Source organism: Dermacentor andersoni, chromosome 4 (genome assembly GCF_023375885.2).
Source record: "Dermacentor andersoni chromosome 4, qqDerAnde1_hic_scaffold, whole genome shotgun sequence".
Lineage (NCBI taxonomy): Eukaryota > Metazoa > Arthropoda > Arachnida > Ixodida > Ixodidae > Dermacentor > Dermacentor andersoni.
The window spans coordinates 60867253-60884106 of record NC_092817.1 but is presented as its reverse complement, the minus strand read 5'-3'; the positions used below and the strand labels follow the sequence as shown (position 1 = coordinate 60884106).

Sequence of the window (16854 nt, the reverse complement as noted above, 5' to 3'; positions counted from 1 at the left end):
AAATAATTAAATGTCCTCTGTCTTCATCAAGCTTAAACCATTTTCTTAATACCCATTTTGCCTGCACTGGCCTATATAATATTTCAGCCTATATAATAATTGGGGAGCTATATAATAGCGCCTGAGCATATCCTGAATGAGTTACGTGTGGGTATGATCAACTCCACATCAGATTGGGTATCCACGAGCCGTGTCCATTGGAACCATGCAGTAGACATGAGAGAGGACATATGAATAAAAATTTAAGGCATGTTGTCAGCTTTCAGAAAAACACTTCAGATCACAATATTATTTTATGCATCTTCTAAAGGGCACTTTCACAGGCTCTTGAAATGTTCTAAACAATGAAAGACTTGTTTACCCAGATATAAGTGTTATGCGACAGTCGTAACTGTCAACTGGATTGCAGGAATGAGAAACAGTTTGGTGCTAACAGTCAAATAAACAAATTGTTGTAGCTGGAAAACAACAAAAGATCTGCCATGTTAGATTAATTGAACTGTAATAAAATTAAACATTGTTTTAGATAATCAGAGTTCATTGTTTATTCTATAATGTGTAAGTCAGTAGTGTAGAAAGCTTCATGAAAAAAAAAAATTCTGTAGTTTTATGTGCCAAAACTACAATCTGATTGTGGGCACGCCATAGTGGGGGGCTCCAGATTAATTTTTACCAATTGAGGTTCTTTAACGTGCACCCAATGCACGGTATACAAGCATCTTTGCATTCTACAGTCATAGGAATGAGCCACCATGGGCAGGATAGAACCTGCGATTTTGAGCTCAGCCACTCAACACCATAGCCGCTGGGCTACGGTGGTGAATATTAAAAATTTTTCCCTCATAGTTACCAGCATTCGTATAGCAAGAAATTTTAGAAAATTTGTTTTGAGAAAGTTAAGAGGGAAAAGGTTTTTAGACACCAAACAGATGCACTTGCCAATAGTTAGAATAGCATTAACTTTGTAACACAGCTCCTGCTGCATATAGCACACTTTCAACTGTGTGGAGGTGCTTCAAATTGAAAAAAAAAAAGAAAATATTAATTCCTAAAAAATTTTTTTTTTAGAATATAGTCATATATCTTAACGGACATGCCAATCAAATTTTAAATGTGAAGCAACTGGATTGTATAGTAAATGTTCTAAGCCTAGCATGTACTCCGGTTGGCATTGAATGCACATCATATACTACGCCTTGGGAGACCAGGTTTTTCCATTGCCTAATTCTCAGACATGCACGCGCCTACATTATTTTGCCACTAAGTATTTGTCAGTGCAGAGAGTAAGCTTCTCCCCTCCGACAACACAAATACACACATAAAAATCTAGCTGCATTGGATCTTTGGGGACTTTTTCTGGCTATGTTAACCTATCGTCATCGTTCACAACATTGCCTTCAAACTACTTTTAGCAGGGCCTCAGACACAGAAGCCAGCTGAAACAAGGGGGGAAACCTGCAAGTAAAAACTCTCCTGTGTGACATGACAGCAAGATTTCACAAATGCATATTTCAAACATTTAGAAGCAGGTGCTGTTCTTGCCATTTTACAATTGACAGAGCCAAGGGGCAAGAAATTGTTTACAGCACACTGGGATGGCACATCTAACAGAGAGAGGGTTGTCAGGAACATACAAATGTGAACAACGGTAATCTTCCCTCAACGGGGTTCTTGTATGCATGGTAAATTAAGACTTTTCCTGTGTTTAAAAACATTTAGATTGTCAGATACACTGTAGTAAAACAACACAGTAGCTTCTTTCCATAAAGCAATTAAAACTATAATTGACATACCTAAAGGTGTAAAGATACAGAATCTGCCATTATCTAAGAAATTACTTCTATGTTGATGCTGGTAAAAACAATATTACTCTGTACTGGCACTATACTTTATCTGATACAAATACTGTACTTCTGCATGAACAACTAATTCCTAAACGATACAGCAATTGCACCCAGGTAGAATCCTAAAAAAGCTAACGAAAACTTTCTAGTGTAATACCAGCAACTTTTCGGTATGAGTAACTGTAACCACCTCGTGTAGGAAAGTGCAGCCTCTGGAAGCTTTGTGAGGTACAGAATAGACTTCCTCCTCATATATAAAATATAGATGGCCAACAATTATTCTGGAGCAAGGTTACTACAGCAAAATATTTTGTAAGAAAGGGTCATTCAGTTCCGATAAATTCAGCTGCTTCAAAATGGACTGACTGTGCAGACATGACAGTAACTGCTAAGTAATTTCCAAAAATAACTTCTTACCTAAGAAGGGCTTTTGGCTTGGGAGCCCGTACAAAAAAAAAAAAAAAGGAAATAAAACAGTGAGGGGCTGTAGCCTGTGCAATCGGTTACACCCTTAGTGAGGTTAGACAAACCAAGTTCTTTACATAGAGAAACCACCTTAGATATTTCCGTAAGCACAGGTTGGCTGTGCACCCAGGCAGATTGCAATTGCACCCAGGTAGAATCCTAAAAAAGCTAAAGAAATCTTTCTAGTGTAATACCAGCAACTTTTCGGTATGAGTAACTGTAACCACCTCATGTAGGAAAGTGCAGCCTCTGGAAGCTGCAATTATTCTGGAGCAAAGTTACTACAGCAAAATATTTTGTAAGAAAGGGTCATTCAGTTCCGATAAATTCAGCTGCTTCAAAATGGACTGACTGTGCAGACATGACAGTAACTGCTAAGTAATTTCCAAAAATAACTTTTTACCTAAGAAGGGCTTTTGGCTTGGGAGCCCGTACAAAAAAAAAAAAAAGGAAATAAAACGGTGAGGGGCTGTAGCCTGTGGAATTGGTTACACCCTTAGTGAGGTTAGACAAACCAACTTCTTTACATAGAGAAACCACCTTAGATATTTCCGTAAGCACAGGTTGGCTGTTATGACTGAAGTCCTGCTCATGAGCTTGAGCTGTCTTTTCATAAAAGGCACCCAACGTCATCGCAAAACCGCATTTATCAGCCGCCAAGCAAAGGCCACTATATGCTTTAAGGAAGTTGCCACAACTTCAATAGGCTTTCTTTCCTTGTGAGCAGCTCTCTGTTACCCCATGAGGCTGTGCACTCTCTCCAGCAGGCATCTTTATTGGTCCTCTGGCTCAGCCATGCTGGATGCACTTCATTTGAAACAAGTGAAACATGTTTGCAGCAATCCTTGGTGGTGTCCTAAACTTTGGCCCTTTGTTTGATGACCTCTGCTACATTCTGCAGAACCCGGACGTCAATGAAAATCATCCCCAAGCACTTAGCTATGTTAGCAGTAGTCATTGCCACTGGAATTCCATGCACTGTGTAGTCAATTTTTTCAGGGAATTAAATTTTGCCTCAACTGGGATTTGGGTTAGGCAAAACATTTTAACCAGCTGTGCAGTAATGGCAGTTGTCGACAACAACTTCGAACGAAAAATCCTGGAGCATATAGAGCAATCTATGGGTGGTTTTACACTTCAGATCAACATGAATACATCATAAGGCACAAGGCCATTCTTCAAGAAATAAGCAGGTAGCTTTGCCTTTCTGTATGTAAAATAAATATAGCTGAACATTGAAGTTGGGTATAAAGAAACACACATAAAAGGATCCACTGTATTTGAAAAATAACCTAATACTAGAACATGTTTATGCCCTAGATCATGTGGTTTTATATTTGAAAGATGTGGTGTAAGCAAACTAGAGTGATGAGATACAGCATCGGCAATGTGTTGAGTAACTTCGGAAGCGATCACAATCGAGACACTACACAAGTATCTCAAGTAATCACTTCAATCCACACATCGCTATAATCCTGTAACATTAAAAGTGCATGCTATCAGTGCTTGCTATAGAGTAACATTTATTTTTGATTAAAGAAGAAACATTTGTTTGACTTACTGCAACAGATTCCAAAAAAGCAACATGAATCCAAAAAGACTATCGTTGATGAGCATTAGAGCCATATCTGTGCTTCAAGGAACTTCACTTGCTTGCAAGGTTGACAACAATGCACTCGTACCTCTGCAGTTTGAGAGAATGGGGCTATTTGTGCATCAGCAGTACGTGCGTTGGCTCCTCACTCACTTGTTTATAGCACTGCTGCTGTAAATAAACAGCATTCTTACTGCTCCCTTTTACGACGCCTGCCCCCCAGCCAGCTTATCATGGCGTTCAGGTTTTGTGGGTGTACAGTCTGGTATGGTCGCCTTCTCAAGTGGCCTTGGAGCCCTGGAGGCATCTGCAGTCATTGGCACCAAGTGTGAAGCGCTGCCAATGTTGGAGTTGGAGTTGGAGTTTATTTCACCACAGTGTTTCAATGTTTACATATTCATACATGAGGCAAAGATACAACGTGTGGTGTGGAACGCGGGAAAAAAGCTGAGACATAAATGCAGCTTGACTGGCCCCACATCCCAGCAATACAAGGCAGAAAAGTGACAAGTTGGTCAGGCTCTCAGGCCGGTTTTAGCTTGATAATGATGACTCTAGTTCCAAGCATCGTCGCAGGGTTTTTTGTCACTTTCACTTGTCTATTTGTTCTGCTTGCGCTGCAAACTCTTCATTGCCCACCTGTGACCCTGTGCATTTCTGCATACAATAGCAGCAGTTCTTGCTTGTACCCTTGGCGCTCCTATGACGCAAGCACACATTGAGCTTTATTGTATTTGTTGAATATTATGCTCCGAAAAAGATGAGAAGCCGAAGTTAGAAGCCAGCGTGGAGCTGAGCGGGCGCCCGCATTCTCTACTTCGGTTCCGCTTTCTGGTTTTCAACAGTATTGTTTTGCATATTCAGGGGCACTTTCTTGGAACGTTCTCTCCTGTGATAATGGAAAGCATTCTTATAAATACATTTCTATTCCATATATTGTCATAGTTGCTCTAGAGCAATGCCATTTCATTTTTTCTTGTCTATTATGTTCTATATCTGTTCATTGTAAAAGATTAAAAAAGAACTCAAAAGAAAACCTCCAGCTTGAAAGGGAAGAGAAGCACATATGCTGCGAAGAACCTCTCTTGCAAGCAAGATAACGTTGTTCCATGGACTTACGCGCTATTCTTTATTAGCTGTGAAGGATGGGAAATAAGCCTAGTGGGCAGCTGAAGCGACCAGCTATGTGCCACGTACCGTTTCCAACTGTGACTGGTGCTGCCCACAGTGCGACAGACAAACGTCAAGTTCCAGGGTTCGCTAGCAGCCTTGCACCAAATGAGAATTATAGCCAAAGGTAAACACGATCCAGATAAAACCGCTGCTCCATCGTGCTGTTTCTCCTTGCAACCTTTGATTTGCTTTTGTTTACCCTTATTTTTTTATTTTGTACATGAGGGTCCGTACTGCGTTTATTTCATGCCTCAAGGACGTGTTTGTTAGTTTCTCCATCTGTACTTGAACAGGCTCCTCATTTTCCGGCATTGGTGTGCAGATGACAAATATTTTCATTGAGTGTCTTGTTCCTTCCTTTTTGTCTCGCAGTGAGACTTGTCTCTCTGTAAAGGTTTCTCAGGCAGCTCTGTGATTTGAAGAAGCGTGGCTATTTGTGTATTTGTGCATACTAAGCAACGACAAATTTCACCATGTCACCGATAACCCAAACCGCCACTTAGGATGACTTTGACTGCCTATAGCAGCACAAAGTGAATTACTGAGCAGTGTGCAGTGGTCTGAGTCTTTCTTTTTTTCTTTGTGGAACTGTTTGTTGTAACACAGTTACATAATTACAGTTAAAACCCATTATAATGAAGTGGTGCATAACGAAATAATGAATATAGTAGTGTTAGTGAAGTTCCTCTTGAAGTCCTCACAGATTCATAGTGCAGTACATGCAGCAATGAATGTAACGAAGTAATTCTGGCTACCCCTTAAACTTTGTTATAACGAGGTTTTACTGTATTCTAGAAGAGTAGTCTACCCATATAGCTTCCCTCATTTATTACCATTTCATTTCCCTTCAATTTCTTGCTTAACAACTACTGAAGCTCTAAAGTGATGCCATGTTGTTGTGTCCTAGCAATTATTTTTCTGATGAGGTCACAGTGCCTTTGCTACAGAGATTATAAGGAATCACAATTATTTCTATACGAGACCCATAAGTGGCATGCTGTTTATAGGGACAGGGAGGAAAAAATTGTGGTAAAGAAGCCCTCCACATTGGCGTCTCTCGTGGAGCAGCGTGTGGCGTTAAGCAAGAACAAGAATTGAGGGGCTCAATTTTTATGTTGTTGGTTACAGCCACATAAACTCACTGTGGTGGCGTAGTGGCTACGGCGTTGAACTGCTAAGTCTGATGGTGCAGAACTTAATCCCAGTCACCGCAGCTGTATTTCAATGAGGACCAAATGCAAAATGCCAGTGTCCCGTGCATTGGAGCACATTAAAGAACCCCAGGTGATCAAAATTAATCCAGAGTCCCTTACTGTGGTGTGCCTCAAAATCAAATCATGGTTCTGGTTTGTAAAACTCCAGAATTTAAAGCCAACAGACAATGAGAGGTGCAGCGTAGAGGTGCAGATCAGTCTGACATATTCTCTTGAATCTAAACATGCCTGTCCTTTTCACCTTAAACTTGGGCTACTGCTGCTGCTGCTCAGGCCTATGTTGTAGTCTTTCAAGAAGGCAGCTTCACAGGCAGGTTCACTAGAACAAAGGGCAATTTGTTATCATATACAGACAGTAGCAAAAACCGCTTGTGCAGTAGCACGTAACTTCATGTCAAATGACAGCACAAATGTGTGGCTGGTAAATGAATGGCAAAAAAATAAATGGCCGCATGACTGTATTTTCTCTTAGTATTAACTTTATCTATAAATGTATTTCTCGCTTGTACTTTGCTATAAAATGTCCTATTTTCTTTCAATCTAAGTCCTTTTCCACTTTGACCACCACAGGGGCACGAGAAAAAATGAGCATGCTTAGATGGCATGTTTGCCTTCATGTGGCTTGGATTACAGTTAAAAAGTGGCAGTGCTATGGTTTTCCAGTGTTGCACAATTGTAATTGGTGGGTGGCTGTAGGCATAGCTGACTTCTTGACAATGGCCATTTCGAAAATTGCGTCCTTCTGGTTGGCGATTTCTTATCGGTCTGACGTGGGGCTTTGAAATGCTTCTTTTTATCTTGAATTCTTGGTGCTTGTTTGTCTTCTGGCTATGTATCTGCTTAGAGATAATGACTGCAAAAGTATTGCTCAGTGACAGCTGAGCATTTACAAAGAAGAAAGAGCCTTTGTTCTCTAGGACATTTAGCTTTTACTTCGAAAATCTGTTTAAGCTTGCTGTATCCTTAAGTGTAGTCATTGTTTATACTTTCTGATAGTGCAGTGTTGTAGTTCCTTGTTCTCCAGGACAAGTAACCTTTACTTCAATAATCTCTTGTTTAAGCTTTGTATCACTGTTGTCACTGTTTACACTTGTGACAGTGTGGTGCTGACAAATTCCTTTGCTTTTCTTTGGCTTGCTCATGAGAATTTGTCGCAATATGTGTGCCTGATGTCCATTTGACTGTCACAGTGCTTCTTATTTGAGCCATTTTGCCACATTTTTCATAGCACTAATAGCACAGGTGCCTCTTTTATTAATATAGGGCCTGTCTGCTAGGTAAAGAAGGCTCCTTACAATCTTTCTTTTTTCCACGTTCATTGAGCATTCATTGAGTAAAAGAAAATCCATCTAAGCCATCTACGCTCTTCGTAGCAACATTTTTTTCCCTGGTTTGAGTAAGTTAATAGGCCTGAAAGTTCTGCAGCCACAAAAGAAATAAAGAAAAAAGAACTTGTACTCAGATCCCTGACTTTTCCCATTTGTGATCAAAAGCAATAGAAAAGGTCATTTGGCCTCCATAAGCCACTTAATAGTTTCAATTTCTTTAGCTTTGAACCGCTTCTCAATGTTTTGAAGATGACTGTGGTGAGGGAAACTCTTGGTTGCAACGTTGCTCTGGAGGATAAGTCCTTGGAAGTGCAATTTATGGAAGACTTTGCAGAAAAGGGTAAAGAGAGGTATAGCAGCAGAATAAGACACATTGACAGTGCCAGCATGCGTTTCCACGAACACTCTATATTTGTAGCAGGAATACATTCTGTGGACATGGTTTGTTGTGGATGCAGACCTTTGCAGGGCAGTCAACTTGGAGAACTGTAAGAAATGTTCCTTTCATAGGTGCAATAATTGACAAAGTTTACAGTCATATAGGGTCACCTGTGGCTGGTCCTTGCCATTGCCAATATTGCACAGAACAGGCCATCCTAATTTTGAAGAAAGGGAAAATTGTTGCATGCCAATACAAGGAAGTTTCACACCTTGCAGTAGAGCTCGTCAGTAAGGCGCAAGTGGGCTCTGGGTAGGTTGCTATTATTGCTGTAATTAGGAAATTTTTCTTTCAGCTTTGTCTTTCCAGTGCAACACAGAGTAGCTCAAAGGAATTGTGCCAAGATGTCTCAGCGAAATGTCCCTGAAGTCCTAAAGAATGTGTTTGGGTGAGCATTTACTATGCAGAGTAGTACATTTTTGTAAAAATACTTCTTGTAGCTTTTCAAAAGCGCACACATAATTTGCAGCCATGCAAAACAGTCTGCGTGAAAACGTAGCTTTTTCGAATAAATGAAAAGGTGGGCTTAGGACTTGAAACCATCACAGAAATTGTGACCTGTGCAAATAGCATGTTTGTGCATTGCATTGTGGCTGTAATAAAAGCAAATGACATTAGTTATTACATGTGGCAGAACATTGTTGTAGGATTAATGACTGCTGAATTTCTTTACTCCTGGCGAATCTATACAGCGCATCCTGACACTACACCTCATACTTTTCATATTTTGCACATAGTATTCATTGTACAATTTTTAAGGCCAAGTCAGTTGCTGCCACCTTGAGCATTTAATCTCATGTAACATTGCTGTTGCTAGCAATAGTACGTGGCTAGCAACAGTTAAAAAAAGAAAAGCTCATTACATTTCAGAGTAGTGGAACCTCAATATTTCTTCTAGTGTAATGGACAAAAATGGTCACCTAATCTGTCAAAGATTAATTGCAGGCCTTCATATCGAATTTGAGGTGCTACTAATGCTAGGATCCAAATGAGGCATTTGCCCAAACAGTTTGACCCTGTAGCGCATGGCTAAGCCATTTACATTGTGATTTTTTGAAAACTGAAACAATCTGTGTTATACTTCTGTAGAATTATGAATCACCATAATCCTTGAAAGATCTGAATATGAGGACACCAATCCCCAAGACATGTTCACCAGTGTCACTCACATTCTCTTTTCTGTCTTCCCCAGCATTGTGGACAAAAGGAAGAGGGAGCTGATTGACATTTTGCGTGAGGCAGTGGCCATCAAAAGTGTCTCGGGCTGGCCTGATGCACGAAATGAGGTTGTCCGGATGATCAACTGGATGAAACAGGTGCGAGTGCCATAGTCTGGTTTATATGCGGTACCTGTTTTTTTGTAGACGAAAGCCTTCATACCATAGTGCTTGGGGATTCTGAAATCATGCATTGTAAAGGTCACTTCATCGTAAAAATTTCGCTCCGCACAACTCTCAATGGAACCGGGACAAAATTAATTCTTTATACAGGTCATTTTGTTGTAGAGGCGCTCGACTGTATTGAGACTTGGTAGACCCTAATCTCTTTATTACATAGCTCACATTTAATCTCAAGCCTGTGCTTAAATTCTTTTTCTTAGCTTTACTATTCCTTTGCAGGCCACCCTTCTGCTTTTGTGCAGTGGCCAACCTGCATTCACAGCATTGAAAATATTATCCTGTGGTTGCTTTAGAAAACTGCTTCACGGCCTGTTGTGACATCTTGGTCCTTGATATGCACTGAAGCGCTGTTTAGGTATTCTGTTATCCAATGCATGAGAAGGGAGCTAACCGAGGGGCCCGATTTTTATTAATCATATCAAAAGAAGCCAACAAAGACACCAAGAACAACACAGGGAAATTACTTGTACTTACTAATTGAAATAAAGAAATTATAAGTTAATGTAATTGAAAGTGGATGAAGAAAATTTGCCGCAGGTGGGGGAAACAATCCCATGTCTTCGCATTATTCGTGCGACGCTCTGCCAATTGAGCTGCCACGGCGCCGTCTTCCCATCCACTTTCCAGGGTATTTGTGTTACTACTAGAACTAACCCTGAGAGTGTTAGCCAGCGCCACCACTCAAACCTTGGTGTCGGATGTAGAACATCCTTTCTGCCACAGGCGGCACAAGTATGTGATCTTTTAGGTGAAGGGGTCAATAAACCCACACTTGCTACCTGAAGGCATCGATGTGCATCGCACACGTAATGCGAAGACGTGGGATCGTTCCCCACCTGCAGCAAGTTGCTTTTTATCTACTTTCAATTACATTAATTTATAATTTCTTTATTTCAATTATTAAATACAAGTAACTTCCCCTGTGTTGTCCTTGGTGTCTTTGTTTGTTGGCTTCTTATGATGTTATCCAATGCAGCGATTCTAAAATACGAATGTGTTAGCGCACCCTTTGTGCTTCACCGAAAGTGATGAAGCAAGTGCAGGAAAATAAACTTAAGTGTGATTTCTGCATCCTATTTAGGCATTGTCCACTTCATCTAGCATTAGTATATGTGTACTGCTGGGGTGCACCATAAAGGTTGGTTGATGAAAGAATTGCCAGATTCCAGTATTTCTCTTATTTTCGATTCAACACTTGCGAAAGTCAATTATATAGGCTCTTGACTGCTGGGTATGGTTAACGACTCCCATGTGATCTTGAGAGGAACCTGTGGCACTCCTAGAAGCCTGCAGCTTGTATGCTGAAGCAATTGTGTGATATGCGCAGCATCGATTTGCAAGCAGTACATATGAGACATGCCCAGTTACCGGCTGCACCATAAGGTGTCTTTTATTGAGTACCATCCAATTCTTTACCACTCCTTCATAATGTGTGTGCACCACTCTTGGAGGAAAATCGATCCAAATCGCAGCATCTTGGTCAACGTAAAGTTCTTTTCTGCACAGCTGGATGCTCTTGGTAGTTGTCTTATCACCTGCTGACGATGGCATCAGAGAAGTCAACTGGCAAACAAAGGAAATGTGAATGCACGTGAAGCATGGCAAGCGGAAATGTAGATGCAGGTAGAGAGTGGAACACACTCATTTTAATATCACTGCGGGGAATATATATAAGGAGCTAGGTGCTGTAACGTATACTTCCACATATGGACACTTGGGGGCACCCACATAAAACCAAAACCCACTGTAATGGAACCCCTGTAGCAGTGTCTGTTTCAGCTTTGCATAGTCCGTATAGTCTTCAGCAGACATGCATCCTACCACTGTTAACGCTTCTCCCGTGAGGCAAACTTAGTGACAATCTCACTATCACTATCTCACGGTCACTATATATCTATTTCAAGGCTCCCCTCCCGCTGTCAGCCACTTTTGCCTCCGTCACGCCCACATGTTTGTGAAACAATGGCTTTTGTTTTAGCAAACATTCGTAGTTATCTTCCGAAGAGAGAGTCAGTGGAAGCTTTTCTTGATGATAACGGCACCGATATCGCTATATTTACAGAATCGTGGCTCTCCGAAAATATCCTAGACAAGGAACTGCTTGACAACAATAAATTGTTTTCAATCTACAAACGTGACAGGGTTTCACACAGGGGTGGGGGTGTTTTAGCCTTTATTAAAACCAGCCTTAATTCTTCTCTTCTTACGACTCATTCCTGCCATGAAATTCTTTGCGTCAGAATTACCCTTTCCACAAGCACATGCATAGTTATTGCATGTTATCACCCTCCTGACAGTGACAGTTCCTTTACTACTGATATTTACTCGGTTCTGCTTGATCTTAATGCTAGTTTTCCTAAAGCCAATTACATCCTCTGCGGTGACTTTAATTTTCCTGACATTGACTGGGGAAACTTGTGCGCATTTTCTCGTCAATCGAAAGATTTCCTTGACGTTGTCATGACATTCAACCTCAGCCAAACAGTAAACTTTCCTACACGTGACAGTAACACCCTTGATTTAGCCTTTACATCCAGCCCTGAACTCATCCAATCCATATCGAGCACTGACGGTTTCAGTGACCACAAAACAGTTATTTTCAACCTATCACTTCCGTTTTCCCAACGGCAGCGCTCTGTTAAGTTCGTTCGTGATTATAAGAAGGGAGACTTCGCCCGTATCAACTCAGAGCTTGAGAACTTTTTTTTTTCATTTCAGGCAATCTACATCTAATAGGTCTGTCGAAGAAAACTGGCTAGCTTTCAAAAATAAACTTTCAGAACTGGTCGAAACCTATGTTCCGCTGATATGCATTCACGGCGACTCCAACAAGCCCTGGTATTCTAACTCCTTAAGGAATTATAAATGGAAGAAATATTTTGCGTGCCTACAGGATTACACACGTCTCCTTAGGTGCACAAAAAGTTTTTCCACAATGATCTGTATGGCATTCTACAAACAAACCCAAAGAAATTCTGCCGCTTGTTATCACTCAAATCAAGCAACACTCATTGCATTACCCTTATATATCCGGATGGTTCACAGATGCCTCCAGAACTTCGATCTGACGTCATGAACTTTTATTTTACATCAGTCTTCACACATGAGCCTGCCTGGAATACACCACACCAAAAATTTTTTAACTTTCCTGTGATGGCCCCTATCAACATCACTACTGCTGGCATTTGGGCTCTGATAGACAAACTAAACTTGTCCAGTGCTGCCGGGCCAGACAACATCACTGCGAAGATATTAAAACATACAAAAAATGTATCTTCTCATTTTCTAAAAATAATCTTTGATCAATCTCTTGCAAACAGTTCTATACCTAGTGACTGGGAAATTAACAAAGTTGTTCCTGTGTTCAAGGCTGGCAGCCGGAGCGACCCGTTGAATTATCGTCCTATTTCATTAACATGCATACCATGTAAATTTCGTGAGCATATTATATACTCGCATATTGCATACCACCTGAATTACAACTCCTTCTTCAAAAATCAGCATGGATTTTGTCATGGCTATTCATGTGAGTCAGTTATTTGAGTTTACCATAGACCTTCATTTAAACCTTGATTCTTTGTTCCAAACCGACGTCATCTATCTTGATTTTTCCAAAGCATTCGACCGTGTCCCACATCAACGTCCTGTGTCCAAACTTTCAGGTCTTCACCTTCACCCACTTGTTTTAGACTGGATTCACAACTTTCTCACAGCTCGCGCTCAGTTCACTGTAATAGGTGGACTTCCTCCAAATTCTACTTGCGTCACCTCCGGAGTACCACGGGGGTCTGTGTTGGGTCCGCTTCTCTTCTTAATTTTTATAAACGACCTCCCACTCAACATCTCATCCACCATCTGCCTTTTCACAGATGATTGCATTAACTACCGGCGTATAAATACTAAAGACGATCAAGCTGCCCTCCAGAACGATCTGAAGCTTATTGAAAATTGGTGCACATTGTGGATGATGGAACTAAACACTAGGAAGTGCAGTTTTATGCAAATTTCTCGAAAGCACTCTATTTTAACTTATCCTTACTCTTTATTTTCTGAGGACCTATTGCAGGTAGAATCTTATCGTTACCTTGGCATCACAATCAATAGCAAGTTAACTTGGGTTGATCACATCACAAAAATCACGGCCGACGCTTCACGTACACTTGGTTTTATCAGAAAATCACTTTCCACTTCCCCCGCTAACATACAAAAACTGGCATATGAAACTTTTGTCCGCAGTAGGCTTGAATATGCATCCGCAATCTGGAGTCCTCATCAGTCCTACCTAATCAACATGCTTGAATCCGTCCAGAACCGTGCAGCACGCTTCATATCGTTGACATAAGACTTTCATTCCAACGTAAGCTCCATTAAACTATCACTTGGCCTCACTTCCTTATCTCTCAGACGAAAAGTTACACGCCTGTGTTTATTCCATAAGTTATATTTCAATTTTCCCTATCTGCGTGGTTCCCTTATATCTCCTCCCATTCGTACATTGCGCCGCCTATTCAATTCAAATAACGTCTGACTTCATGGCTCCACTAATGCTTTTAACAAGTCCTTCTTCCCAACTGCAATTGAAAAATGGAACTTGCTGCCCGATTCACTAACTAATGAGCACGATGCAACAAGGTTTAAGGCAATGTTGTTAAATCATCGGGGTTGACATGACAATCCCCATGACCTTTATTTTTATTATCTACCTTGTATATGCTCCCCCCTAATGTAATACCTTGACAGGGGCCTTTAAGGGACAATAAATTATGATGATGATGAAGGCCCACTTGTCTGTTGGCCAACCTTGGCTTTTGGTCGCTCTCTCAAATCTTTGTATGTATGCATCCAGTTCATCTCTATCCTCACTATAGCGCGGAATCATCTTGTGTGGGCTGCAAAAACTCTGACCACCACTTGTGCCATCTATAGAACTCATATTTGGATGCTGTGCCTCTGCAGCTCAAACTCATTCCTGAAGGAGGGCTCCTTCAGCCTCCATGCAAGTTAGCTCCTGCTAATGATCTGCCTGTAATGCTGTGCGTGTGTCCTCTCATTCTTTCGCTCTTTGGTCCCGCATTTCCTTCTGCTCAGTGCTCACCCATGCCTGCAACGCCTCTCCACTCAGCCCCATCACCTTTCCTAGCTCCACTAGCATTCTCTTCTCGTCCATTCTCATCTACTGCACACAAACAATGGAGGCTCTAAGATGGAAACAGAGCTTCGTCCTGTCACGGACGCCAGAAATTGTGATGATTATGGACGTTCGTCACTAGTTTGTGTGTCTTAGGACGAGAAAAGATGTGCAAGAAACACTAGTAGGCAAAGACAAATGCTTATCTTTCACACAAACAATGGGCAAAAGAAAGGAAAGGAAAAGAAAACACAACAGCATCACAGATCAAGCTTCAGGTGCAGACAGATGTACGCGATGCTCAATCCAGGGAAAAACAGGTAGTTAAGACAACCAGGCTTACACCAACGTTCAGTGCATCAAGAGTTCAAAAGATCATCTCACAGTTTGGGTCGTGACAGCTCGCTTGTTGTTGCACGGTACGGTCGCTGAGGCGAGTTGAGGCAGAGGTGGCATGGTTGCTGCGGCTGGAACCGTTGGTGGCACACAGCTGTGCTACCGTATGCGGGGCCTGCCTACGTTGAGGACACCACTGCGATGCCCGGCCGCAACTCATGAGGACCTCGACCCAGGGTCGACCCATGTGGGCAGCACCTTGGTAGGCCTTGACCAAGAATGGCCCTCGGCAGCAACTGCGCCCTGGCAGGAGCCGCTCAGCAGGCCTCGTCCTTGGTCCCGGAACAGGCCTCCACATCTGGCTCTTGCTCACTCAGCCGCAGCAGGAAAAACGGCAGGAATTCTTTCTGAGCGTCGCACTCGATCTGCTACCACTGTGGCTTCGTCGCTCCAGCTCTTCCACACGTTTTTCCCCTAGCACTTTTTTTTCTTTTCGTTCTTTTTTCTTCCCGCTCCCGTGCCGCCTGCCTTCAGCTCACTTTTTTCACTTTGGTGTCCGATTTCTTCAAACTTGCAATTCTTTTGAGTCCATAAGTCGCAGCATACACGTGAAAAAAAAAATATAAAGAGGAATATTGTGTCCTTTCCCCACACCCACGATAAAAAGATTCATGAGGCCACAAATTTCATTTCGCATACCTTTTTGATTGTGCGGTTCCTGAGCCAAAGTGTGATGAACACACACAATTGGCCCGTTTTCTAGCTCATAAATGTTATTAGCAAAAAAAAAAAAAATCTGAGGACTTATGAAGTCCTGAGAAATTTTGAGTCCCCCTTTACTGTCCCCCTCCCACACATGCATGCACACACAAGCACCCACACACATACTTATCACATGGTTCATTGATTTGCTACTCTTTTATAGAAAGTACCACCAATGATATAACAATGCATTTTCCACCCCTTCTATGAAAAGTGCTTCATAAGTTTTCCGATGGCTCTGGCTGGGATTCCCTGATGTAGGAGATGAGACCATCCTAGGCAATGAAGCCAGTACTATTTGAGTTTTAAGTACACACATTTTTACCACCACCACTAGCCTGCTGACTGCTTAACTCAATCCAGAGAGTTTGAACGAGTAATGTGTATACTGTGTTCTGAGCAGTGACCATCTTCTTTGCAGAAACTAGAGAAAGAGGGTGCCAAATGTGAGCTTAAGGAGCTTGGCGAGCAGACATTGGCCGATGGAACCAAGCTCAAGCTACCTCCGGTCCTGCTTGGCCACCTGGGTGCCGATCCTGCCAAGAAGACTCTCCTTGTATACGGGCATCTTGATGTTCAACCTGCATTACTGGTACATCCATTCTTCTCCTTTGCTCTCATCTTTAGGTGTGATTCAGAAGGAAAGATTGACATACTATGAGGGCCAACCTGCACAGTGCCTGTAAACCAGTTATTAGCACTGACTTTGCCATAAACATGTGTTGCAAGTTTACTGAGAGCATAATAGCCAACAAACGAAAGCACCAATGAAAACACAGAGGGAGTCACTTGTACTTACTAATTGAATTAAAGAAATGATAAATGGAAGTGTATGAAAAAACAACTTGCTGCAGGTGAGGAACGATCCCACGTCTTCGCATTACGCGTGCAATGCTCTGCCACGCACGCGTTGGAATCTCCTTCCTCAATCTGTCGTGAAATATCGAATAAACCTAAGTTCAAAGCTGCTTTAACTAACCTGCTTTTGTCATAAACACAAAAGATTGTAGCATTGTCATCCTTTCTATTTTTGCTCAGCCTTTTTTTTTTTATCCCGACAATCTGTTTTGTAGGCATATATTACTGTTCTGAGTGTCATTTCTTTTTTCTTTCTTTGTTTATAAGATCTCTCTATGCTTTGTATTTTCAGAATTTTTTTTCTCCATGTGCT

General features: G+C 41.6%; 1 protein-coding gene across 1 annotated transcript in view; it reads left to right on the top strand.

Annotated features, from left to right (window-relative positions):
* Positions 1 to 16854, top strand: part of Cndp2 (Cytosolic non-specific dipeptidase 2) — a 37025-nt gene that overhangs the window by 1244 nt on the left and 18927 nt on the right. Inside the window, exons 2-4 of the mRNA XM_050183079.3 lie at positions 8353 to 8445; positions 9250 to 9373; positions 16105 to 16275. Coding sequence (XP_050039036.1) covers positions 8402 to 8445; positions 9250 to 9373; positions 16105 to 16275 — 339 coding nt within the window. The 5' untranslated portion in view covers positions 8353 to 8401. The remainder of the gene's footprint in view (positions 1 to 8352; positions 8446 to 9249; positions 9374 to 16104; positions 16276 to 16854) is intronic.